General features: G+C 51.3%; 1 protein-coding gene across 5 annotated transcripts in view; it reads left to right on the top strand.

Moving 5' to 3' along the window:
* The window catches only part of ADAMTS14 (ADAM metallopeptidase with thrombospondin type 1 motif 14), a 174,115-nt gene that overhangs the window by 122,208 nt on the left and 26,324 nt on the right, over window positions 1–25,583 (top strand). For 3 of the 5 annotated variants that reach the window (XM_033841852.2, XM_033841850.2, XM_033841854.2), the window contains 8 exons: window positions 13,232–13,315; window positions 14,003–14,159; window positions 16,126–16,231; window positions 17,942–18,085; window positions 18,738–18,870; window positions 20,270–20,383; window positions 22,691–22,839; window positions 24,784–24,959. In XM_033841852.2, the coding sequence (XP_033697743.1) occupies window positions 13,232–13,315; window positions 14,003–14,159; window positions 16,126–16,231; window positions 17,942–18,085; window positions 18,738–18,870; window positions 20,270–20,383; window positions 22,691–22,839; window positions 24,784–24,959 (1,063 nt within the window). The remainder of the gene's footprint in view (window positions 1–13,231; window positions 13,316–14,002; window positions 14,160–16,125; window positions 16,232–17,941; window positions 18,086–18,737; window positions 18,871–20,269; window positions 20,384–22,690; window positions 22,840–24,783; window positions 24,960–25,583) is intronic. The other 2 variants (XM_033841851.2, XM_033841853.2) reach the window with 1 other exon arrangement.

Here is a 25,583-nt window from a genome sequence, read left to right as displayed (position 1 = left end):
ATGTGCTGACCCAGATGCGATCTCATAGCCAACAAATGGGACAATACCCTTACATTAGGGAAATCTGAAAAAATATGGCCTTTAGTAAGTACTAATGTGTCCGTATTGGTTCATGCATTGTGACAAATGTACCTTGGTAAGGGCAGATATTAATAACAGGGAACTCTGTACTATCCTTGCTGCTTTTCTGAAAATCTAAAGCTAAAATGGAAAGTATATTGATTTAAAAGGAAAGAAGGGCAATGACTTCCTTGCGAGCAGGTTGCTGGGAGGATTCTGTGAGGTGATGCTGGGAGGTGATGCTTAGGTGGCAGTAAGTACCCTCTCCTGTTTGAGTGAGGGGCGGGCTGAAGACCCCAGGGCCTGGCTTTCTCCGCACTGCCCCTCCCTGTGGAGCCCTGCTGAACCTGGCTGCCAAGCAGTAGGTGGACATTCTGCTCCGTCACCCCACAGAAGCAACATTCCCTAGGGAGTGAGGGAACTTGGGGTTGGTGGGGGACCATTCTCTGCTGGAAGCAAGGAGAAGCCCATCTTGCTTTGGTCCAGAAGGGAAGGCTGCCAGCTGCCCTCGCATGGGCTCCCCGGGGCCTAGCTCTCCCCCGCCAGCCGTGGGCTGAAGCCTGGGCGTTGCTGCTGCAGGTGCCCAGAGATTCTGATCCCCCCTTCGGGCAGGAGAACAGATTCAGAGCTCCCACCCCAGTAGACCCCCCTTCCCCTCTTCCTGCTCCCTGGGCTTGACCACAAGGCCCCCGGGAGGCCTGGCCACACAGGGTTACAGGAGAAGAGGGAAGGGGTTCTTATAGCAATCCCTGCCTGGCCGAGTTGCTGTTCACTGGACATGGAATCCCACACTCCTCATCTTCTCTTCTAGGCCAGAGAAAGCCCACCCCAGCCAGCCTGCCACAGAAGCTGGTTCTGGAGAGCAGCTGTGTGTAGTGGCTAAGACTCATAGAGATCTGAGTTCAAATCCCAGCCCTCCCACTTTGCAGCTGGGTAGCCTCGGGCAAGTTACTTAACCTCTCTGAGCCTCGAATTTCTCACATATGAAACAGGAATAGGTCCTCCCTCCATAAGATTGCGTGAGGTTGCATCAAAGCCCTCAGCACAGTGCCTGGTACATTGTAGGTGTTCAGTGACTAGCAGTCACCCTCCAACCTTAGTGCTCTCTAGCCATCCTCTCGCTTCTGCTGTTTTGTCTCCCCTTGGCCAGAGGGAGTCCTGACCTGTGCTTGTTTTTCTGATACACAGGCAAGAGCCATCCCAGGCCAATATGTTATGTGGAACTCTAACCTGGGTCGGGGGGGTCTTGGTCTTAAACTTGGCTGAGGTTGGGGGAGCAGGGAGACCAGACACAGTGTTCTTTCCTGCCCCGTGGGTGTGTCTTGCAGCAATCGTGCTTTTTCCCACAACCACGGGAAGCGATTCTTGATCTCCCCTGAGCTGGCGAGCTGGCCTCACCTCTGGCATTTGGGAGACAGCCGTGGCGGGCAGAGGCTGACAGAGCCAGGCCTTGAGTGCACAGCCAGGCTGGAGCCTGTCAGGGAGCAGCTCTGTGTTTATTCCAGAGGGCTGGGGTCCTGGGTCTCTCAGGCAGCCTCATCTCCTTGCTGGGGCACCAGTTCAGGGCTGTGGGTGGAACCCACGTGCCCACGGCCTCTGTGGTTCTGCTGGACACGGCAGCCCTGTCCAGCCCCCTCCTTGGCCTGTGCACAGTGTCAGCGTAGCTCCAGCTGAATCAAAGCCACTGAGGTCCCCACTCAAGGGCTAATAAGGGTGTGTACAGATGAGCCAGGGCCTCAGAGACAGACCAGACCCCTGGAGTGGCAGGGCCAACCCTACTTTTGGAGGGGCGGAATATGGGAGAAAATTTAACTGCTTCATTTTCATTATCCTTATTTAATATAAGAAGAGACCAGACTATCTCATCGCGGAACCTATCCTGTGCTCCTATCACAGGCTCAAAACTATTCATGCATTCTTGTATTTAGGCTGCCTTCCATCGCCCTTACCTGCAGATCCTTTAGTGGGTCCGTGTGCCAGTCGCAGGTTTCTTTCACTCGATAATGTCTTTATTTCATTATGGTTCTTAAAAGATGGTTTGCTGGGTCCAGGATTCTAGGTTGATGGTTTCTTTGTCATGGTGCTTTGATGGTGTTACTTCAGGGTCTCCCTCGTTGCTGTTGAAAACCTACTTCTAACGCAATGGTCCTTCCTTGATGAGTGATCTGTCTTCTGTCTTGCTGCCTGTAAGACGTTCTCTTTGACTGATGTGAGCTTAGAGAGGAGTCCCTGGGAGTCAGTGGTGACTATCTGTCTCCAAGAATGGAGCCGATGTGCTCAGTGAAACTTCAAGAGGGAGACTTGAGGCCAGTGGGGAAGGTGGACAGGAAGGCCGAATGGGGCTCATGGCACAGAGAGCTTTCTAATGGCCGAGAGTGCGCTGTTGCTGGAGGTGTGCGGGCACGGGCTGGGAAGAAACTCCCCGTCACGTGGGGATTGGCCTCAGTTACCCTGATTGCCAGTGACCTTGGGGCTCTCTTGGTGGCTCCACATGGTTCCCGTGTTCCTCTCTCCTGCATCGAGCCTCTCCCCAACTCCAAAGGGTCAATGACCTTCTCAGTCCAGGATCGTTCTGGCTCCTCCAGTAAGACCTGCCTGACCCTCCTTCCCACAAGCACCCTCTTCCTCTCCCCTGACCCCTGGGGTGGGGCACGGGGGGTCTGCGCCACAGAGATTGATACACCAGTGACCGGAAGCCTGTGGTGTCCAGATTATTTCAGAAGCCTGTGGTGTCTCACGTGGGAGATGAAAAGGTTGTCTTTCTGTCTTTGTAGGGATCTATCTATTTAGCTGATTAAATGTGTTATTTAATGGTGAAAGTGAATAATTGTGTAGCATTGATTATCAAAAGAGTTTTGTGCTTTTTTCCCCTAACCATGAAGGTTGATTTCAAGGTAAATTACTGTGCAAGAAGTGTGTATTTGACTTCTTTTTTATTTCTGTAGAAGAGGCAAAATTAATTTTTAGTATTAATTGCTCAGTATTTGCATCTGGGCCAGTTACCTGGGAGTGGGAGTTGGTGTCAGGAGGCCCCACTCAACCCCCTACTGTACTGGACACTCAGGCTCTGATTCTTCCTCCTGCTCAGAGAGCAGCAGCCCCCTTTCCAGTTCTGTGAGGACCTCCTAACATCCTGGCCTGGAGATGCAGTGTAGAGTAGGGGTCACTGCGGCCCTTGAAGAGTGGGTTTGGCTGGCGGAGTGTGGGACAGAAATGAGTAATGTGGCAGGATTCTGGCAGCAATCTGCCTGGTCCACTTTGGAGACAGAAGAGGGCAGGAAGGCAATGGCCTGGGTACTCTAGATGGCCAGAGGCCCCACAGATGCCCCGCCCATGTACCCAGTGACCGCTTCCTTCCCCTGCCCTGGGGTCACTGGTGGGTTTACACACGTATACGAGGTGTACAGATGTGGCTGTGTGGAGCATGCATTGCTTGTGACCCCGTCCTTGGTCTGCACTCTTACAGGGCACCATCAGGGAGGTCTGAGACACTGGCCACACCCTTGTGTAGAAGGAAGGCCATGTACTGGTGTCGGAGGGGCTGAGATGTTGGGCTTATTTGAGTCATCCTACTGCAGATCGAGTGTGGTTTCAGTGGGTCAGCAAAGAGTACTCAGGTTGGAATTCTGTGAGGGAGAAAATGTGTGCGTGTTCTCCTAGGATGAGTCGGGGCAGGCGGGTGGAGAAGGACATCATCTATTTATGCATTTGGCCACTTTGCTCCCGTGATGTCTTTGCTCCCGCAGGAGAGGGGAGGAGGGTGGAGGGAGGTGCTCCCACCCATCGGACTTTCCACTGTTATGTGTGATGGGGTTCGTGGGGCCTGCTGTCCCCCAGCAGGCACTGGTCTCTGGTCTCAGTTGGGGTCAGACATGGGTGCCAGGCAGGCCCTTGGGGGAAGCCTGGTGCTGGCTGCTCTGGAGTCTGCACGCTCACGGGTTGGGGCAGCTGCCAGGTGTGGGAGAGTAGGCTGGGGCTCTGTTCTTGTGTCCCAGGAGGGGTGCGTCAGCACAGGAGCAGACCTCTGGTCCCCCAGCTGGCCTTCCCCTCCCCATGGGACTCTCATAGGTAGGGTTGGCCACACTGTCCCTCTCCATCGCGTAGACAGCAGTCCCTTTGTGGGTTGTAGGCTGGTTCCTTTGCTCATGAGCTGAAGGGCGTGGAGAGGTGAAATGGTGAGAACAGGGTCATGCATGAATCTCCAACCCCGCTCCCGGGAAGCCACGTGGGCAGGAGTCAGAGGCTGGTTCCACTTCTGCCTCCATCACTGACCATGCCCGTGGGCCTCTCTGCCTGTGGGGCTCACTCATAATCCCCAGATGTTGAGTTGGCGTGAGCTTCCACGTGCCAGCCCCACGACAGCCATTATGATCCCCAGTCTACAGAAACAGAGGTTCTGAGGAGTTACCTGATGTGCCCCAAGCCACCCAGCTCCTAAGAGGCAGTGCTGGGGTTTGAACCCAGGACTCTGGCTCCTGGCAGCTACACTGCTGTGTACTGACACTGACTTGCTGACCACGTCATTCCTCCTCCTGGACAAGTCACTTCTCCTAGGGGAGTAGTTACGTAAGTGATGGCCCATCACCTGTAGACATTAGAGGTGATGCTTTTAAATTCACAGAATGATGTTTCAGGAAATAAGAAACACACAAACAGTATATTCAGCATGATTCCAGTTTTGTAAGATCACACACACACACGCACACGGCAGGAAGCTGTGTTAACCATAGTTATTATATATCTGGCTAATATATAATAGGAGACAACTTTTTTTTCTTTTCATAACTTGGGAGCTTTTTTTTTTTCATTGAAGTGTAGTTGATTTACAATGTTGTGTCAATTTCTGCTGCTCAGCAAAGTGATTTAGTTATACATATACACATTCATTTTTAATATTCTTTCCCATTATGGTTTATCATAGGATACTCAGTATAGTTCTCTGTGCTATGCAGTAGGACCTTGTTGTTTATCCATTCCATATATATAATAGCTTACATCTGCTAACACCAACCTCCCAGTTCATCCCTCCCCCAACCCCCTCCCCCTTGGCAACTACAAGTCTGTTCTCTGTATCTGTGAGTCTGTTTCTGTTTTGTAGATAGGTTCATTTGTGTCGTATTTTAGATTCCATATGTAAGTGATATCATATGGTATTTGTCTTTCTCTTTCTGACATACCTCACTTAGTATGGTAATCTCTAGTTGCATTCATGTTGCTGCAAATGGCGTTATTTTGTTCTTTTTTATAGCTGAGTAGTATTCCCTTGTATATACGTACCACATCTTCTTTATCCATTCACGTGTCAATGGACACTTAGTTGTTTCCACATCTTGGCTATTGTGAATAGTGCCTCTGTGAACATAGGGGTGCATGTATCTTTTTGGATTAGAGTTTTGTCTGGAAATATGCCAAGGAGTGAGATTGCTGGATCATATGTACTTCTATTTTTAGTTTTCTGAGGAACCTCCATACTGTTTTCCACAGTGGCTGCACCAACTTACATTCCCACCAACAGTGTAGGAGGGTTCCCTTTTCTCCACACCTCCAACATTTATTGTTTCTAGACTTTTTAATGATGGCCATTCTGACTGGTGTGAAGTGGTACCTCATTGTAGTTTTGAATTGCATTTCTCTAATAATTAGCTATGTTGAGCATGTTTTCATGTGCCTATTGGCTATTCGTATTTCTACTTTGGAGAAATGTCTATTTAGGTCTTCTGCCCATATTTCTATTGGGTTGTTTGTTTTGTTGTTGTTGAGTTATATGAGCTGTTTGTATATTTTGGAAATTAAGCCCTGTCGGTCATATTGTTTGCAAATATTTTCTCCCATTCTGTAGGTTGTCTTTTCATTTTTTTTATGGTTTCCTTTGCTGTGCAAAAGCTTGTAAGTTTGACTAGGTCCCATTTGTTTATTTTTGTTTTTATTTCCATTGCCTGGGGAGACTGACCTAAGAAAAACATTGCTATGATTTATGTTAGAGAATGTTTTGCCTAGGATCTCTTCTAGGAGTTTTATGGCATCATGTCTTGTTTAAATCTTTAAGCCATTTTGAGTTTATTTTTGTGTATGGTGTGGGGGTGTGTTCTAACTTCATTGATTTACATGCAGCTGTCCAGCTTTCCCAACTCCACTTGCTGAAGAGACTCTTTTTCCCATTGTATATATTCTTGCCTCCTTTGTTGAAGATTAATTGACCATAGGTGTGTGGGTTTATTTCTGGGTTCTCTGTTCTGTTCCACTGATCCATATGTCTGTTTTTGTGCCAATACCATGCTGTTTTGATTACTGTAGCTTTGCAGTATTGTCTGGAGTCTGGGAGGGTTATGCCTTCTGCTTTGTTCTCTTTCTTCAGGATTGCTTTGGCAATTTTGAGTCTTTTATGGTTCCATATAAGTTTTAGGATTATTTGTTCTAGTTCTATGAAAAATGTCATGTGTAATTTGATAGGAATTGCATTAAAAATCTGTAGATTGCTTTGGCTAGTATGGACATTTTAACAATATTAATTCTTCCTATACAAGAGCATGGATGTCTTTCCATTTCTTTGAATCATCTTCAGTTTCCTTTATTAATGATTTATAGTTGTCAGCATATAAGTCTTTCACCTCCTTGGTCAGGTTTATTCCTAAGTATTTTATTTTGGGAGTTGTGATTTTGAAAGGTATTGTTTTTTTACATTCCTTTTCTGATATTTCATTGTTAGTGTAAAGAAATGGAACCAATTTCTGTATGTTAATCTTGTATCCTGCTACCTTGCTGAATTCATTTATCAGTTCTAGTAGTTTTTGTGTGGAGTCTTTAGGGTTGTCTCAATACAGAATCACATCATCTGTCTATAATGACAATTTTACCTCTTCCCTTCCAATTTGGATACCTTTTATTTCTTTTTCTTGTCTGATTGCTGTGGCTAGGATTTCCAATACTATGTTGAACAGAAGAGGTGAGAGTGGGCATCCTTGTCTTGTTCCAGATTTTAGTGGGAAGGCTATCATCTTGTCACCATTGAGTATTATATTGGCTGTGGGTTTGTCATAAATAGCTTTTATTATGTTGAGATATGTTCCCTCTGTAGCCACTTTGGTAAGAATTTTTATCATAAATGGATGTTGAATTTTGTCAAATGCTTTTTCTGCATCTATTGAGATGATCATGTGGTTTTTATCTTTTCTTTGGTTTATGTGACGTATCACATTGACTGATTTACATATGTTGAAACATCCTTGTGAACTTGGGATGAATCACACTTGGTTGTGGTGTGTGATTATTTTTATGTGTTGTTGGATTCGGTTTGCTGATATTTTGTTGAGACTTTTTGCATCTGTATTCACCAACGATATTGGCCTGTGATTTTCTTTTTTGGTGGTGTCTTTGTGTGGTTTTGGTATCAGGGTGATGGTGGCTTCATAGAATGTCTTTGGGTGTGTTCCCTCCTCTTCAATTTTTTGGAAGAGTTTGAGAAGGATCAGTATAAATTCTTTTTTGTATGTTTGGTAGAATTCGCCTATGAAGCCATCTAGTCCTGGACTTCTATTTGTAGGGAATTTTTTTTTTTTTGTGGTACGCGGGCCTCTCACTGTTGTGGCCTCTCCCACTGCAGAGCACAGGCTCTGGACGTGCAGGCTCAGCGGCTATGGCTCATGGGCCCAGCCGCTCCGCGGCATGTGGGATCTTCCCGGACCGGGGCACGAACCCGTGTCCCCTGCATCGGCAGGCAGACTCTCAACCACTGCGCCACCAGGGAAGCCCTGTAGGGAATTTTTTAATTACAGATTCTATTTCAGCTCTAGTGATTGGTCTGTTCAAATTATCTGTTTCTTCTTGATTCAGTTTTGGTGAGCTGTATGTTTCTAGATCCTTGTCCATTTCTTCTAGGTTGTCAAATTTGTTGGCATATAAATTTTTGTAGTATTCCCTTAGGGTTTTTTGTATTTCTGTGGTATTCATTGTTATGTCTCCTTTTTCATTTCTTATTTTATTTATTTGGGTTCTCTCTCTTTTCTTCTTGGTGAACCTGACCAGAGGTTTGCCAGTGTTCTTTACCCTTTCAAAGAACCAGCTCTTGGCTTTATTGACTTTTTTCTATTTTTTAAAAAAAATTTAATTAATTTATTTATTTGGTTGTGCTGGGTCTTAGTTGCAGCAGGTGGGTTCCTTAGTTGCGGCTCGTGGGCTCCTTAGTTGCGGCTCGTGGGCTCCTTAGTTGCGGCATGCACGTGGGATCTAGTTTCCTGACCAGGGATCAAACCTGGTCCCCCTGCATTGGGAGCGTGGAGTCTTAACCACTGTGCCACCAGGGAAGTCCCTCTATTGTTTTTTAAATCTATTTTATTTATTTCCCCTCTGATCTTTATTATTTCCTTCCTTCTGCTGACTTTAGGTTTTGTTTGTTCTTCTCTTTCTATTTCTTTTTTTTTTTTTTAAATAAATTTATTTATTTTTGGCTGAGTTGGGTCTTTGTTGCTGTGCATGGGCTTTCTCTAGTTGCAGCGAGCGGGGGGAAAAACTCTTTGTTGCGGTGTGCAGTTTTCTCATTACGGTGGCTTCTCTTGCTGTGGAGCATGGACTCTAGGTGTGCAGGCTTCAGTAGTTGTGGCTTATGGGCTCTAGAGTGCAGGCTTAGTAGTTGTGGTGTCCGGGCTTATTTGCTCCGTGGCATGTGGGATCTTCCCAGACCAGGGCTCGAACCCGTGTCCCCTGCATTGGCAGGTGGATTCTTAACTACTGCGCCACCAGGGAAGCCCTCATTCTAATTCTTTTAAGTGGTAGGTTAGGTTGTTTGAGATTTTTCTTGTTTTTTGAGGAAGGCCTGTGTTGCTATGAACTTCCCTCTAAGAACTGCTTTTGCAGCATCCCATAGATTTTGTATGGTTGTGTTTTCATTGTCGTTTGTCTCAAGGTGTTTTTTAATTTCCTCTTTGATTTCATCATTGGCCCATTGGTTTTTTAGTAGCATGTTGTTTAGTTTCCATGTAATTTTTTTTTCTCATTTCTTTTTTTGTGGTTGATTTCTAGTTTCATGCTGTTGTGGTCAGAAAAGATGCTTGAGATAATTTCTATATTCTTAAATTTGTTGAGGCTTGTTTTATGCCCTAGTATATGGTCAATCCTAGAGAATGTTCCATGTGCACTTGAAAAGAATGTGTATTCTGGTTATTTTGGATGTAACGTCCTGAAAATATCAGTTAAGTCTTAACTGTTCTGTTGTATCATTTAGGATCTCTGTTGCATTATTGATTGTCTAGAAGATCTGTCCATTGATGTGAGTGTGGTGTTAAAGTCTCCTACTATTATTGTATTCTTGTCAGTTTCCCCCTTTATGTCTATTAGTATTTGTTTTATTTATTTGGGTGCTCCTACATTAGGTGCATTAATGTTGACAAGTGTAAAATCCTCTTCTTGTATTGATCCTTTTATCATTATATAGTGTCCTTCTTTACCTTTCTTTATGGCCTGTGTTTTAAAGTCTATTTTGTCTGATATGAGTACTGTGACCCCCCACTTTCTTTTCATTTCTGTTTGCATGAAATAATCTTTTCCATCCCCTCACTTTCAATCTGTGTGTGTCCTTTGCCCTAAAGTGGGTCTTTTGTAGGTAACATATTGTAGGCTGTTGTTTATTTATTTATTTATTTATTTTATCCAATCTGCCACTCTGTGTCTTTCGATTGGAGCATTTAGTCCATTGACATTTAAGGTACTTATTAATAGATATGTATTTATTGCCATTTTAGCCTTGTTTTCCTGTTGATTTTATATTTCTTCTCTGTCCCTTTCTTTTTCTATTTCCTTTTGTTGTTTGATGATTTTCTTTTGTGTTATGCTTATGTTCTCTTCTTTTTGGTTTCTGTGAATCTCTTGTATGTTTTTGATTTGTGGTTACCCTGCTTTTCAAGTATGTTAACCCCATCCTGTTTCTACTTGCCTTAGACTGGTAATCATATAGACTCAAACACATTCTAGGAAATGAAAAAAAAATCTACATTTGCTTACTCTCCTCCCCTACTTTTTATGATTTTGATGCCCTTTTACATCTTTGCGTTCATCCTTTTGCTGTTCACTGTGGTTATCATCACTTTCACAGAAATTCTTTGATCTTTTTTTAATCTGTGGACTGGCTTATTTAAGTGATTTGCTTTCCAGTTGTGATTTTCTCTTTCCTATATATTCTTACTTCTTTTCTATTTAGAGATGACCTTTCAGCATTTCCTTCAGAGTAGGTTTTGTATTTCTGTATTCTTTTAGTTTTTGCTTGTCTGAGAAATACTTTAACTCTCCTTCTATTCTAAGTGATAATCTTGCTGGGTCGAGTATCCTAGGTTGCAGATTTTTCCCTTTCAGGACTTTGAAAATATCATGCCACTCTTTTCTGGCCTGCAATGTTTCTGTAGAGAAATCAGCTGATACCCTTATGGGGATTCCCTTGTAATTAACTCTGTTTTTCTCTTGCTGCCTTTAGAACCCTCTCTTTACCTTTTGTCATTTTTATTATAATACATCTTGGTGTACGTGTGTTTGGCTTTATCTTGTTTGGGACCCTCTGTGCTTCCTGTACCTGGATATCTGTTTACTTCTTTACGTTTGGGAAGTTTGCAGCCATAATTTCTTCAAATACATTTTCGATCCCCTTTTGTCTTTCTTCCCCTTCTGGAATCCCTATTATGCATAGATTGGCACACTTTATAATATCCCATAGGATATTATATTATCCCATAGGATATTATATTATCCCATAGGATATTATATTATCCCATAGGATATTATTGCATATCCCATATGCATAGATTGGCACACTTTATATTATTCCCTTATGTTATCCCGTAGGCACACTTTATATCATCCCATTAGCACACTTTATATTATCCTATAATATATTATCCCATATAATATCTTATATTGCTTTCATTTGTTTTTCATTTGACTTTCTGTCTGCTCTCCTGATTGGGTGATTTCCATTGTTCTATCTTCCACGGCACTTATTCATTCTTCTGCATAATTTATTCTGCTATTCATTGCCTTTAGTTGCCTTTTTGTCTCGGCAAATGAGTTTTCTAATTTTTCCTGGTTCCCCTTTATAGTTTCTAGTTCCTTTTTACAGTACTCTGCATTTCTGTCGATAGCCTTTCTTAATTCCTTCAGTATTTCCATTATCTCCTTTTTGAAATCGGTGTCTCTTAGAGTGAAGAGGTCTGTTTCATTGTTTGTTCTTTCAGGGGAATTCCCTTGGTCTTTCAACTGGGAGTGGTTCCTCTGCTTCTTCATTTTACTTATATTTCTCTTAATTCTGTGAGTTTAGGAGAAACAATTATCTACTGTGGTCTCGGAGGGCTATTTATATGTGGGAGTGTCCCTGTGTAGCTTGTGTGGGTTTCATATTTTTGGTGCGAGGGCTGTTTTTCGTATGGATGCATGCTGCGTCTTTCCTCAGCGTGTGCTGGCCGTTATCCCCTTGATACAGGTGTGCCGATGCAGCGGCTGGTGCCTGGTCATGGGGTTATTGGCAGTGGTGGCAGCTCATGCGCACACTTGGAGCATGCCGTGGGAGCAGAGGCAGCTCGCCACCGCTCCTGGAGCCCGTGTAGGCAGTGTCCTGCTGCCTGAGAGCTCACACAGGGAAAAGCGCTGGAATAGCAGGTCCTCCCCTTGCCCGCACACACCGCCCACACAGTGGCGTTTGGCCTCTAAGGCGGCCCAGGCTTCCTCTGTGTACACCCACAGTTGTGGTCGCACCAGACTCCAGCCCTCAGGGTGTTCCCACGCAGCCCACCCCAGTCCTCTCCCCGGTCTGATCTCTGAAGCCCAAGCTTCCACACCCAGCCCCCGTCCACACTGGTGGCCACGTGTCTCAGGCTGGGGAGTGCAGAGCGATGGCCCTGACCATCTGTGCAGGTTTCTTTCCATTCTAGCTGCTGCAGACCTGTCACTGAGTTCTCCTCCGAGGCTCCAAAGCCCCCCTCTGTCCCTGCTGATCTCCCCACCAGTGAGGGGACTCCCCAGGTGCAGGAACATTTCCTCTTTGACAGCTCCCTCCTAGGGGCACAGGTCCTGTTCTGATTCCTTTTTTTTTTTTTCCTTTTTTCTTTTGTCCTACCCAGTTGCATGGAGATTTTCTGGCCCTTTCAGAGCTCTGAGCTCTTCTGCCGCGTTCAGTAGATATTCTATGAGAATCATTCCACATGTAGATGTATTTTTGATGTATTTGTGGGAGGAGGTGAGCTTCACGTCTTACTATTCTGCCATCTTGATCGCCTCTGACTTTTTTCTTTTACTTTTTTGGGGTATTTTTCAGAGTTTTTAGAGTGAAATATTTTATATCCAGGAATAAAAGTTATTTAAAACAAAGAAGATGGACTTGTCCAGTGGGACCACTCAGGAGATAGGCATCTTCAGGAGTGGGTGAACTGCCTGTCCTTGGGGGTGGGCAGGCAGAGGTGGTGTCCATCTGTTATGGACACAGTTCCGGGACTTCCTGAACAGGGGAGTGGCTGGGGGCTGCCTTCATCGATGAACTGTGCCATGACCGCCCCAAAGGCCCCTGAGCCTGTGGGAGAAGGGAATAATCCAATGCACCGCTCCTGTCCTCAAACTTGACCGTGCCTGAGTATCACTGGGGATCTTGTTCTAACTCAGACTCGGACTCAGGAGGTGGGCCCAAGACTCTGCGTTTTTAACGAGCCCCAGGGGATGCTGCTGGTCCAAGGCCCTAGAGCCCTTTCCTCCTGGGTTTGCCCTGGAGGGGGGCCCAGGCACTGCAGAGCCCACGGATGAGTCCAGAGGCAATTGGAAAGGTACACAGGGCTGTGAGGATGAGTGACCTGAGCTGGGTGACATTTCTGGAAGGACTCTTCAGAGATATAAAAAGACAAGATTCCATCTGAGTTGTTGGGTTTGAGACCAGGTCCCCTCATGCTTTGGCTTCGTGGAAAGAGCTCAGTGTTGGAATTTGGTGGGCCAGGATTTGAAAACCAGTTGTGCATCTTGTTAGCTGTGTGTCCTTGGGCAGGTCGTCTTGCCTCCCTCTGCCTCAGTTTCTTCATGTGAGGATAGGAATGCGTGCGAGGTAAAGCCATGGTAAGGGTGAAGTAGGGTAGCGTGTCAGATACCTGGCATGCGGTGGGCCTTCAATGAACTCTTGCTTCCCCTAACACCACACGCTCATCTCTTCTTGAAGGTGGATGAGATTTACCACGATGAGTCCCTGGGGGTCCACATAAACATCGCCCTTGTCCGCTTGATCATGGTTGGCTACCGACAGGTAAACCCCTGTGTCAACAGGCAGTGTTTGAGGGAGAAGGGATGGGGGGCCAGAGCATCAGACCAGCTCAGGTATCGGGGAGGGATAACAGCATCTAGGAAACATTTTGTTTCCAAAATTAGAACCCCCAAACCATTAGCGGAGGCATCTGGGGTTGGTAAGCGGGGACTTATGAATTCCCTCCAGTCGGGTAAATGGACAGTCCTCAACCCCTACAGCTGGAGGTCCTGCTCCATGAATCGGTGGGGAAAGTGGGGCTTAGAGGGGGGGCCAGTGACCGAGACAAGTCCTGCTAGGGTTGTGGCCGGGGGTTCTGGGCTCTGTTGCTTGTTTTCCCCCATACGGGAGTAAAAACAGAACTCTCCTCTGGGGGCTGTTGTGGAGATAATGACAGTGACTGCATAGAGGAGATGCTCAGTACAGCACCTGCCTGTGGGTTACTTGAGGAATTAGCAATAATGTGAGTTCTCAGCAGACAGGTGCCCCAGCACAGGGCTTGGCACGGGAATGTTCCCTAAAACGGAACGGGGCTGTGTGCCAGTGGCAGCCGGAGCCGGGACAGCAGTGACCTTGGGGCAGGCCCTGCCGTTCTGCGGGCCTCCGTGTCCCCTGCTGCTGGGAGCACAGGGCAGGGTGCCTGCTGCAGTCCGTGGGCTCTGACCGGCACTCTGCTCTCTGGCCCCCCAGTCCCTGAGCCTGATCGAGCGTGGGAACCCTTCTCGCAGCCTGGAGCAGGTGTGTCGCTGGGCGCAGTCTCAGCAGCGCCAGGACCCCGGCCACGCGGAGCACCACGACCACGTCGTCTTCCTCACCCGGCAGGACTTTGGGCCCTCAGGTACGCAAGGTACTGTATTTGCCGTGGCCAGGTGTGTGCAGCTGCAGGGCAGAGGCCAAGGCTGTCTCTGGGGCCAGGTCTTCTGGCAACAAAGAGATCCTTGGGACTTTGGAGACAGGACCTGGCCGGACAGGTAGGCGAGCTTTGGAATGGTTTCTCGGGGGCCAGGGGAAGTGAAGGGGCCCCGCCCTGGTCCCTGCTGCCTTGGTTGAGCCTGCAGGTCGCTGTGAGTCAGGCCCTAAGCCCTGTGATCACCATCCCGGAGCCTGGCTGCTCGAAGACCTCAGTGATCTTCAAGATGCTTCTGCCCACATTGTATCCTTCTGTCCTCACTGCAGGCCGTGGGGCACCTAGGGCGGGGCTGGTGTGGACTTCAGAAAGGATGGCCCTGCTCTACCCGCAGATCCATGCCTCTCCAGCCTAGTGATCCAAACTCATTCATCTCCTGAGATTCTCCCAACTGTGGAATGGGAGAAATAGTAGTATTTGCCTTCCTCCATTCCCGGGCTGCTAAAAGGGCTGAGGGATGCATCCCATGTCTGTGACAGAGGATGGCTGAAAGCGCTCTGCAGACATAGGAAGCTTTGATCACCCCCAGGTTTCTGTATGGGGAAACCAAGGCACAGAGTGGCAACGAGGCTCGCCTAGGCCTCACAGCAGAGAGGAGACAAAGCTGAGACTCAGACTGTATCTCCAGGCTCCAGGTTGAGGGCTTTGTAGTGTTTTCTGGTTTGATGCTAGAAGAGAGGCAGCCTCTACCAAAAGGGCTGCTTGTCTGAATCCCTGAAGCCCCAAAGGCAGGCTTGTACGCACACAAACAGATTTACACACCTACACGCAGACACATGCGTGTACAGACACATGCATACTCGTGCACAGACACACGTGCAGACACACAGACACATGTGCAAAGAGACACACATACACGTGTGTACTTGCATGCCCTGAAGAGTACATCCAGACCTCCAGGACAATCGGGACCCAAGAAGCCTTCTCACCACAGCTTCTTGTTACACCCCCAAAACCATCTCAAATAAGAGAGGATTTCAGCAATTCCGAAGACAGGGAATAGCTATCTGGTCATGGTTGGCTGAAAGCCCGAGGCAGGGAGCGCTGTCTACCATCTCCCCCTCCTCAGATGTCTTCCTCAGCCCAGGCTGCCCTCCCAGCTGATTACGGGCCCTGGGGAGGCGGGGAAGCAGCCCCCGTAGATCACGGGCCTCGCACACAAAGCTGCTTACTCAGTGCCACGTGCCGGCCCCCTGCACTGCCCGCGGCTCCTGAAGCCTGCGCAGCTGTGTCTGCACCTTGCCCGTGTCCTCCCCTCCCCCTGCCCGCCCCCCACCTCGCCAGAGTCTCTCGCCTGTCCTCCAGGCCCAGCTCTAGGCCCCCCCGTAAGTCATTCCCTGGTCCCGCTCAACCCCTGCGGTCAGAGGCCTTCCCCCTAGCCACCCCACACACCCCTCTGTGCTCCTTGAACTCCGGCCCTGCAGGCCCACACCTAGGCTGACCTCGTGACCCCTAATCTCCCCGCTAAGCCGTCTGCCCCTCTGGTGTGTGGGTGTGCTGGGGGGATGCGGGCTCGCGCCTGTGTTCCCCGTAGTCTCTAACACGGTGCCACCTGCTACCCCGCGTACACACATTTGGAGCTTGTTTGTTGACTCACCAGCGGACTGACTGTCTGGAGGGATGCAGCTCGGAAGTCGGCTGTATGCAGGCTTGGGGCCGACAGGCACAGAGAGCTGCAGGCCAGGAGGGAGGGCGGCAAGCCTTAGGACGTGGGGGCAGCTTGGCCCAGGAGCTGTACTGCGGGTGCGTACACACGGGGGGCGCGTTGGAAGGATCCTTCTTCCTCCAGGGACCCTCCGGTGGTGACCAGGTCTGGACGCCCCTGCGGTGGCTGGCTCGGCACAGACCTCGTCGAGTCCTACCTCACCTGCACGTGACCTCTCTCTCTGCCCTCTCTCCCTGGCAGGGTATGCACCTGTTACTGGCATGTGCCACCCCCTGAGAAGCTGTGCCCTTAACCACGAAGACGGCTTCTCCTCGGCCTTCGTGGTGGCCCACGAGACCGGCCACGTGTAAGTGGCACTGAGGGGCGAGCGGTGCCTTGAGCTCTGCGGAGGTCTGCGGGTGTGGGAGGCTTCGCCCCAGTTGGGACTCCCTTCCTAGTGTCCAGGGAGATGCCAGAGGAGCTGCCCCGACGGGGATGGAGCCCTGGGGCCCAGACAGCAATTCTGGCCCTGCCTTGGGCCCAGCCCCAAATCCAGGGCCTTGGGAGACCAGATGTGGCCCTGCCTCTGGCAGGCCAGTAGCAGTGTCGCCTTATAGGCAGTGCTCTGCTCTCTGGGTGGCCTCTATCCCTCCATCTCAGCCACACCTCAAGGCCCTCCCAGTGCTCCGCGATGGAGCCCTGGCCTGAGTCCATCATAAACAGGGGCACTTAGACCCAGGCCTCGGGCCAAGCGGGTGGCGGGCTTGTGTGATCCTCGGGCCCGGATTTGGTTTAGAGCATGTTCATTCATTCATTCAACCAGTATTTCTTGAGCGCCTGAGGTGTGCCAGGCCCTGTTCTAGAAATAGGGCTGCAGTGGAGAATGGGACAGAAAAGCATGCAAGAAGCTACGTGCTGGGAGAAAACAAATAATCCACCATCCAGTGTCTGGTGGTGACATATACCTGTCACAGTCACGTCTCCTGGCCTTGTCTGTCCACAAGGGCAGAGCTACGGGACCCGCCCCCAGCTTGCCCGCCCCCAGCCCACACACAGAGTGAGGGCTGTTTTCTGCAGCTGGAAGGACATGGGAATGAGAGCAGTGGGCCAGTCCCGAGGGCGAGCCTGCCATCTGTGGTTGGCCATGCCCCTCTCTGCATCTGCCTGCCCCTGCGATTTCATCCCAGCCCTGCCGCTCACTGGGTGGGTAGCACCTCCTCTCTGGGGCCTCCGTTTCCTCATCTGCAACACGGAGGCTGACACCAGGGGAACCTCTGAGGTCCCTTCCTGCCCCGGCAGCCAATGTTTCCACATATCCTGGAGCCAGGAGTTTGTCTTCCTGTATGTGGGGGGGCAGGGCGTGTCCACTCTTCACTCACAGAGCCCCTCCCTATGGAGAGACAGGGTCAAGCTTAGAGGCCCATGTGTCTGTCTAGTGGTCAAGGCCAAATGCAGACTCCTGGGAGTGTTTAAGAATTTAGAACCTTTGGGCTTTGGTGTTAACTAGAAAGAGCAAACTTTTACATTTAAACTATCATCACGGCAGGTAGGTACCACACACAAAGCTCTGTGCTGGGTACCGCGGGGTCTAGGAGAAGCGAAGGAGGCTGGCACCCAGGGAGGGCGCAGTAAGGGAGGTCGAACTGAACAGAATGAAACTGGTCCTTGCACGTGAGACCTTGGGTCTGGAGGGAAGACAGTGCATGGCGTGTGAGTTCTTAACGGTGGTACAGGCATTCCCTGCTGTGGGAGGGCGGCCCACAGGGAGCGCGGCCAGGAAAGGTGTCCTGGGGCCAGAGTGGAGCTGGAGCTGACCTCGGAAACTGTGAGGATGTGGGTAGGGTTTGAGGAGGGGTCAGGAGGGCAGAATGAGTCCAGGCCCACTGGGGGGCCAGGTGGGGTCTCAGCTTCCATCCAGAGGGGTGGCCCTCTCCACTGCATGGTGGGGAAACTGAGGCCAGAAGTCACAGTCTGAAGCCTGGTCAGGGCAGGGTCTCAGGCCCGCCTGCTCATCTCCCCAGGGGTGGGCTCCCTGGGCATGACTGAGGGCTCCCCTCTGTCCTCCCCCACCCTCCAGGCTCGGCATGGAGCACGATGGTCAGGGGAACGGCTGCGCAGATGAGACCAGCCTGGGCAGCGTCATGGCGCCCCTGGTGCAGGCTGCCTTCCACCGCTTCCACTGGTCCCACTGCAGCAAGCTGGAACTCAGCCGCTACCTCCCGTAGGTCACCTCCACCCTCTGGGCCCGGATGGGGAGCAAGCGGCCTGCCACTCCATCTCCCCCAAGTCATCTCCCCTCCTAACACCATCCTACTCCTGACACATGCTCAATTCTGGGTTTGCCGGTCAGCTTCTGGGGCTCCGGGGACGTGGAGGCCCAGGACAAGCATTGGACTCAGGAGCTCAAGGCCGAGAATGGGCGCAGAGTGGATTTGGGCGGGATGGGTGCCGGCAGAGATACTGTCTCTAACCTCACGCAGCAGCCGGCCAGCGCCCAGTGTACGTCCTGCATGGCGGGCTGACTTGTCTTCTTCTCTCAGTGCAGTGAGCCCTCAAATTGTCCACGAGCCAACCCTTCATCTGGGCCATGATGTGTCTCTGTAATGCGGGCAAAACAGGCCCCGTAAGAAAACCACAAGCTGAGTGCCTAACCGCAGTCCTGGGTCCCCTTGCCCTGGAGCTCCCAGACATGGTCGTGGGTGGAAGCGAGGGGAGGGCAGCCTGTCCTCCCTGGACAGCACAGCTCCTGGCACAGGGCAGCGGAGGCAGATTCCTGCAGGCCTTCCTTGCTTGGTTAACACCCCCTCCTCTGGGAAGGGAGAGCTTGGGAATTCCTGTCCCCACCCTGCTCACCTCCCTGCCTCTGCCGGCAGCTCCTATGACTGCCTCCTTGATGATCCCTTTGCACCTGCCTGGCCCCGGCCCCCGGAGCTGCCTGGCATTGACTACTCAATGGACGAGCAATGCCGCTTTGACTTCGGCACTGGGTACCACACCTGCTCAGCGGTGAGTTCCCACGGCCTCTGCCAGCTGGATGCCAGGTCAGGTCCTCCTGGGATGCAGGCTGGTCATTCACAGAGCACCTTAGCCCAGGCAGGGTGACCAGGGCCCAGGCCCTGCCACTTTCTGCCATATCCCCGCCCCACGCAGGGGTGGGGGGCCAGCGTGTGTGGTGGCTGGAGAATGCCTGGAAAGATGGGAACAGAGTAGAACAGAGAGGGTGGGCCACCGCTGGGGTCCTGGTTGGGCTGGTCACCGGGGGAGTTTATCTGTCAGGTGGCCCATGTGTCAGATCAGGTGCTGGGCTCTGGCCTGGTGGAGAAATACTTGCCACCCTCTGCTCTTTGGGCACCTGGAGGATGTTTTGGGCAGACTTCCCACACTGGTAGAGTTCTCGTGTGCCCCATATAACCTCTCTCCAGGGGGTCAATTGCATGCTTCCCTCCCCCTCCCCCACCCCCATCCCCTACTTGAGGAGATGGATACAAGGGAGCAGAGCCCTGTCCCTACTCTGCAGGACAGGGCAGGGGAGAGCCTGGAGCCACCTAGGAGAGAATTGAACAGCTGCTAACCAGGGCCCAGGTGGAGCCTCAGAGACGCGGACATCCCAGGGCAGGGGGCTCTCTGAGGGGTCAGGCCTTGATGCCTCGAGTACCTCAAACCGCCCCCATCCAGGAGTGCAGCCCCCTCCTCAGCTCTGCAGGACCAGAAGGCCCTGTGTGTGGCCACCTTGCCCACTGCCCAGGCCACACTGGAACAGCTGGTCTCTGCTTTGGGAGTGGAGAAACAGCTGGGATATGGGATTTCAGTGCCCAGATGCTGTGTTTGTAGGACACTAGTCTGGCCAGCAGGGGATGATAGGAGAGAAAAGGAAATTGGGGCTTTCCTGGACAGTGTGAAGCAGAAGGGTGCCAACCTCTGGTGTGGCTGGGTGAGATTAGAGGGAGGTGGGAGTCCTGACCTTGTCTGGGTGCTGCAGGGTCTGGGCTAGACTGGCAGCCCTCTCAAAGCCCTCCACATGCACAGAGCTCAGGGGGTATCAGTGGACCCAGCCTCCCCAGAGCCTCAAACCCTGGTCCCTGCTCAGTCACAGAGTGGCCTCTGCAAAGGCAGGGAGGGAGGCCTGGGGAGGGAGACCAGAGGCGTGTGGGCTGTGGCTGGTGCCTTCTCTTCGGTGCCCTGTTGGAGAGAGGAGGGGTCACTGAGGCCAGTGGCTCTTGTGGTGGGGTCGAGCTTGTGTGCGCGCGGGGCTCTGGCTAGACGGGCCCCTCCTGCCCCCCTCGCAGTGTTCTGGCCCCAATGCCCACCACACCCTCCCCTCGCTCTGTCACTGTCCTTTGCCCCCGGACAACGTGTCAGAGCTGGGGAGCTAGTCCGGCCCAGTGACCCTGAACCTGCCGTGCAGTTCAGGACCTTCGAGGCCTGCAAGCAGCTGTGGTGCAGCCATCCTGACAACCCTTACTTCTGCAAGACCAAGAAGGGGCCCCCGCTGGACGGGACGGAGTGTGCGCCAGGCAAGGTACCTGCGGACCGGGGGCTGCAGCAGGAGCGCCTTCCTGGGGCGCAGGCCCCACGGGAGACCCATCTTGCTGCTGAGTGTGGATATGAATGCGTGGTGGGGGCTGGGGGAGGGCTGAGGACAGGAGCCAGCCTCGCGTGCGGGCAGATGGGCAGGGAGTCCTCGCAGGAACTCACACACACGCCCTCTCCTCCCTGGCACCACAGTCCTTGGCTTCTACAGCAGCAGAGTTTGGCCTTGTCTCCCAGCCCATCGGCAGGAATGCTTACTGCCATCTGAGGAGAATGCAGCCCAGGCAGGTTAGGGCACTTGTGGAGGTCAAGCAGAGGGTGACTAGCTGAGAAGGGGTGAAGGGAAGATTCCAGGTGTTCTGCCTCCTCCCCCCGCCCACCATGCTGTTTCTTACCCCTCCCCCGCAAACCGGCCCTTTCGTGTACTTCCTGGGGTGTGTTTGCACCCTCTTGTGTGTGTGAGTGTCAGGAGGACCCCGGATCTGAGAGCCCTGAGCTGAGGTCTGAAACCCACCTCTGCTCTATCGCTGGCCCTGCTCCCGCCCCCCCATTTCTGTGTGGTGACCTTGGTCCATTCTTTGACCCCTGCTGAGCCCTGACCAAGCATCCTTCCCGCTCCTCAGGTTGTTATGAAGTTGTGAGTCATGTCAAAGCAAATGAGAGGCTGGGAAGAAGCACGTGCTGCCCCCAGCAGCCTGTCCTCTGCCCTTCACCCTCTGCCCTTATCTGTTCTTCCCATTCTCATCTATAAATGGTCTGTCCCTTCACAGATATGTGGGGCTTCCCATGGCCTTGTACAGGCCCTGTGGGCTCCAGACCTGGAGGGCTATTATCCTGGAGCCTCGGGTCTACCTGCTCCAGGTGTGTTCGAGTTCCCAGGCCCTCTCCTATCACAATTTCACATAAGAGTTAATCAACGGCTCTCAGTTTTGTCTGCGTATTAGAACCATCTGGGGAGCTTTAAAATCCCCCACACCCCAGAACAGGGAGTGACTGCAAACGGGCACAAGATATCTCTTACGATGGTGGAAATGTTCCAAAATTGTATTGTGGTGATGGTTGCCAAATGCTGTAAGTTTATGAAAAGTCATTGAATTGTACACTTGAAATGAGTGAAGTTTATGGCCTGTAAATTTCAGTTGACCCTTGAATAACACAGGTTGGGACTGCACGGGTCTGCTTATACGCGGATGTGTTTCTTTTCAACAGTAAATACCACAATACTACCAATCGGTGGTTGATTGAATCTGGATGCAGACCATGGATATGGAGGACCGACTCTAAGTTGTATGTAGATTTTCAACTGCAGAGGGCAGGCACCCCTAACCCCTGAGTTGTTCAATGGTCAACTGTATAGTGCTTCTTTTAAAAATTACCACTTCTTTTAAAAATCCCTACCTCTAGAGAGCCTGACTCAGTCTGGGGGGAAGCTGAGGCATCCAGAGTTCTTAAGTGTTCCCCAAGTGACTCCAAGACTGAGAACTACTGAGTTATCTCTTGAAAAAGACCCAGAGAGCTTTGCTGTATTTCTTACCTATGGCCCTACAGGAAAAGGGAAGGGGGTTGACTTTGGTTGAGCCCTCCTTTGTGCCTGGCCTTGTGCTGAGGGCTTTGTGAGTGTTGCTGCCTTCAGTTCTTAGAACAGTCCCATTTAACAGGCAAGTACACTGAGGCTCAGCAAGGTGAAGCTATGCCAAAACCACACATAGCTAGTAGTGGCCGAGCTGGGATTCAAACCCAGGCCTCTTGGACTTGAGGCCTATGCTCCCTCCACTGCGTGGATGGACCTCCCGGGTGGCTGGCTTCCCTCCCATGAACATACCTGCCTGGGGTCCCTGGATGGTGATTTCAAGGTACAGAGCCAAGATCAACTCTAGATGGTGTGGGAAGATTGTGTCTTCTCTCCCTTATCAGCCCTTTGTTTCTCTGGGGGTGGTAAACCAAATAATTGCACAGCTGTTGTCACCATGAATAATACCATCTGCCGTTTCTGGAGGGCTGTGTGTGCCAGGTGTTATCTCATTGAATGCTCACAGCAGCCCTGTGGGCAGGTGCTGTTATCCCCATGGTACAGTCGAGGAATAGGGTCAGAAAGGGGAGCCCTTTGTTGAGGGTCCCTCAGCGCATGGTAGGGCTGGGATTCTGGGTGACCCTGAGGCTTGGGCTCTTAACGTTCCTTTTTCTGGGCTCACCTGTGGTGCCTGCCAGCTGTGCCGTGTGCCCGGTTGGGCACTTCCTATGGCAGGCTAGGCAGCGGTGGCCCTGGGGTGACCTCGCACCCTCTGCTCCATCCCAGTGGTGCTTCAAAGGTCACTGCATCTGGAAGTCGCCGGAGCAGACTTACGGCCAGGATGGAGGCTGGAGCTCCTGGACTAAGTTCGGGTCATGTTCACGGTCGTGTGGGGGCGGGGTTCGATCCCGTAGCCGGAGCTGTGACAATCCCCCGTGAGTGCACTGGGCTGAGGTGGGCAGGGCAGGGGCCCAAGGGGGTTGGAGAGGGAGTCGCTGGGGGGCAGGGCACAAGAAAGAAGGTCCCCTGCAGGTGGCTGTGTACGTATTCCAGTGGATGACGGCCCAGAATTGTTGGGGGCGCCAAACCACTTCCACCTGGGTCTGACATCTCCCTTTGTGTCTGACTGACATCTGAGAATGGGTCCGAACCAGTGATTCTCAGATTCTCGTCTGCGAAGAATCTGGGTGGGCCCAAGGCTTGGCCAGTTTAACGAGCCCTCCTGTGACCCTCATCCTCCAGCTAAACGTTGAGAAAACACTGGTCTAAATGTTCACTAGCCATGTCTTGGGAGGATAAATTCCCCAAGTCTGTTTCCTACTACCTGAAGCAAAACTTCCTTCAATTTTTCTTAACTTATCTCTTTCGAACATCAAGTCCCCCCCCTCACTACCCGCTACCCGTATGTCAGCATTCTGGGGGAATAATCTCTTTCTCGCATTTATCCCCTCTATGGGGACCCCCTCCCATGGTTTTGGAACCTCTGAGCACCAGCTTTTGATGGCCTCCGTCTCCCAAGCTGAAGCAGCCTGCTTAGAACAGCTTCGTGAGAGATGGGGGCCGGCTGGGGCCGGCCGTGTGGCTCAGCTGTCTCCACGTTCAGTGATTCTGAACCTCTGTGGGGCAGGGCCGGTCCCAGCCCTCACAGTGCTGAGTGATGCGATGGGGACCTCAGAATGGCAGGGTCCTAGGATCACAGAGGCTCGGGGGTGGTCACCCTCCCTCCAGCATCCTCAGGAGTGGTCCTTCATACTCTGCTGTGTACCTCCAGGGATGGGACGCTCCGTGCCCCCTGGAGCAGCCTATTCCTGTGTACTGACCCTTTACAAATATGAGACGAGATGAACAGCCTTCGACCTGTTGGGGGTAGGAGAGCCAGGTTAAAGAAAGGCACGGTGATGCCCACTCTGGATGGACCACCTCCCAGTCACGAGAGAGAGTTATCCCCATTTATTGAACTCGTCTACGATAATAACTATTTTTATTTTATGAGGCTTAAATGAAGTATAATCTATGCACTCTCAGCACCATGCCCATGCCCAGCACAGATTAGTAAAGGACAGCTGCTGTTATAATTACCCCAGTGCACGGAGCACTTTCTCTGTGCCAGGCGGGGTGCTAAGCACGTCCATGCATAAACCCATGTAATCCTTCCAGCATCTCTGAGCAGAGTTCCAGTAACCTTGTTCACTTGGGTACTTTGTATCCATAATCTTACCGGATCCTTTTAATTTCATGGGGAAGAGAGTACAGATTTAAATACCTTTTTAAAATGTATTCTTCACAGACACACCAGGAGGTAGGTAAAATAAGAAGTGTTATGGTCCCTCCTTTAAAGCAGAAGTTAAGACAGCAAGACTCGGGGTTAGATTTAGCCAGGTCTTCTTACTGCACATCCAAGTCTCTTTTTACCACTCCGCAGTTTATTATGATATTAAATGGAAGTGGATGCAAGTAGGAGCAGCTGAGTCATTTATTGAGGGCCTACCATGTGTCAGGAGCTGTGTGACGGCCGAAAGAATAAACAAAGATGAATCAGATTGATTTCTCTTCTAGCCCGGCTGGAGGGGGTTAGTCATTCCCTCCTGTCTTCCTCCCTCTCCCTCCCCCCATCCTTTGCCCCCTTTCTTTTGCTCATTCTCTCCTCTCCCCCATCACACACACACACACACACACACAATAGGTGGCATATGCCTGAAGGGACCACAAGGCTCTGAGCTCAGCAGTCCTCACAGTGGGGGTTCCTCTCTAGTTTGTAAGTTAGTGGAGCCCCTTTTTATGCTACTCTAAAAGGCTGGGCTACCTCAGGTCACCATGTGGGAAGCCTGCCCCCACCCCGAGCCTTTCCAGCCAGCACGGTCTCTCTGCGCTCGCCCCAGCCCAGCCTATGGAGGCCGCCTGTGCTCGGGGCCCACGTTCCAGTACCAGGTCTGCAACGGCGAGGAGTGTCCGGGGCCCTACGAGGACTTCCGGGCCCAGCAGTGCGCCAAGCGCAACTCCTATTACGTCCACCAGAATGCCAAGCACAGCTGGATCCCCTACGAGCCGGACGACGGTGAGTGGAGTCCTGCTCCCCACGCCCACCCCGTGGCCTTGGGCATCTGCTGGGTCCGTGTCTTCCCAGGCAGGGCTTCCCAGGCCTGGCCCACCAGTGAAGGTGGAGGGACAGCGGTGGCACCAAAAGGGATATTGCAGTCAGCAAGTTTGCCACGCGCCTTTGTGCAGGCCTTTGCGCTGTGCACGTTGGGGGAGCCCCAATCCTCATCACAGCCATCCTTGATTTGTACGCTTATGCTGACCGTGTTCTGTCAGATGCAAGGACAATGTCTTGAGCAAGGGTTACTTGGCCCAGAGGCACCGGCTGGCAGCAGTGCTGGCTGTCGGGGTTGGTGCCTTTCGGACATGTCCTTACCTGTGCAGAAGGCCCGGTACAGGTGCGGGTGCCCCTTGCTTTGCTCCCGAGAAGCTTTGTCCTATTACATACCATGTTTTTAGGTTTTACTGATGGTGCTACTGTTTCAGTAGTTAAGGAAAATGATTTGAAAGTCAGGCCGATGGGAGTCTGTGGGATCCTCCTACTGACCCCCTATAGGCTACCCTGGACACAGGTCTCAGGACTCAAGCGGAGGGTCTGAATTCTGGGGCCAAGCCAGTGCCTGTCTGTTTTGGAGCATTTCCA

This window comes from Tursiops truncatus, chromosome 16 (genome assembly GCF_011762595.2).
Source record: "Tursiops truncatus isolate mTurTru1 chromosome 16, mTurTru1.mat.Y, whole genome shotgun sequence".
Lineage (NCBI taxonomy): Eukaryota > Metazoa > Chordata > Mammalia > Artiodactyla > Delphinidae > Tursiops > Tursiops truncatus.
The sequence above is the reverse complement of the archived record's forward strand: the minus strand, read 5'-3'. Positions and strand labels throughout refer to the sequence as shown.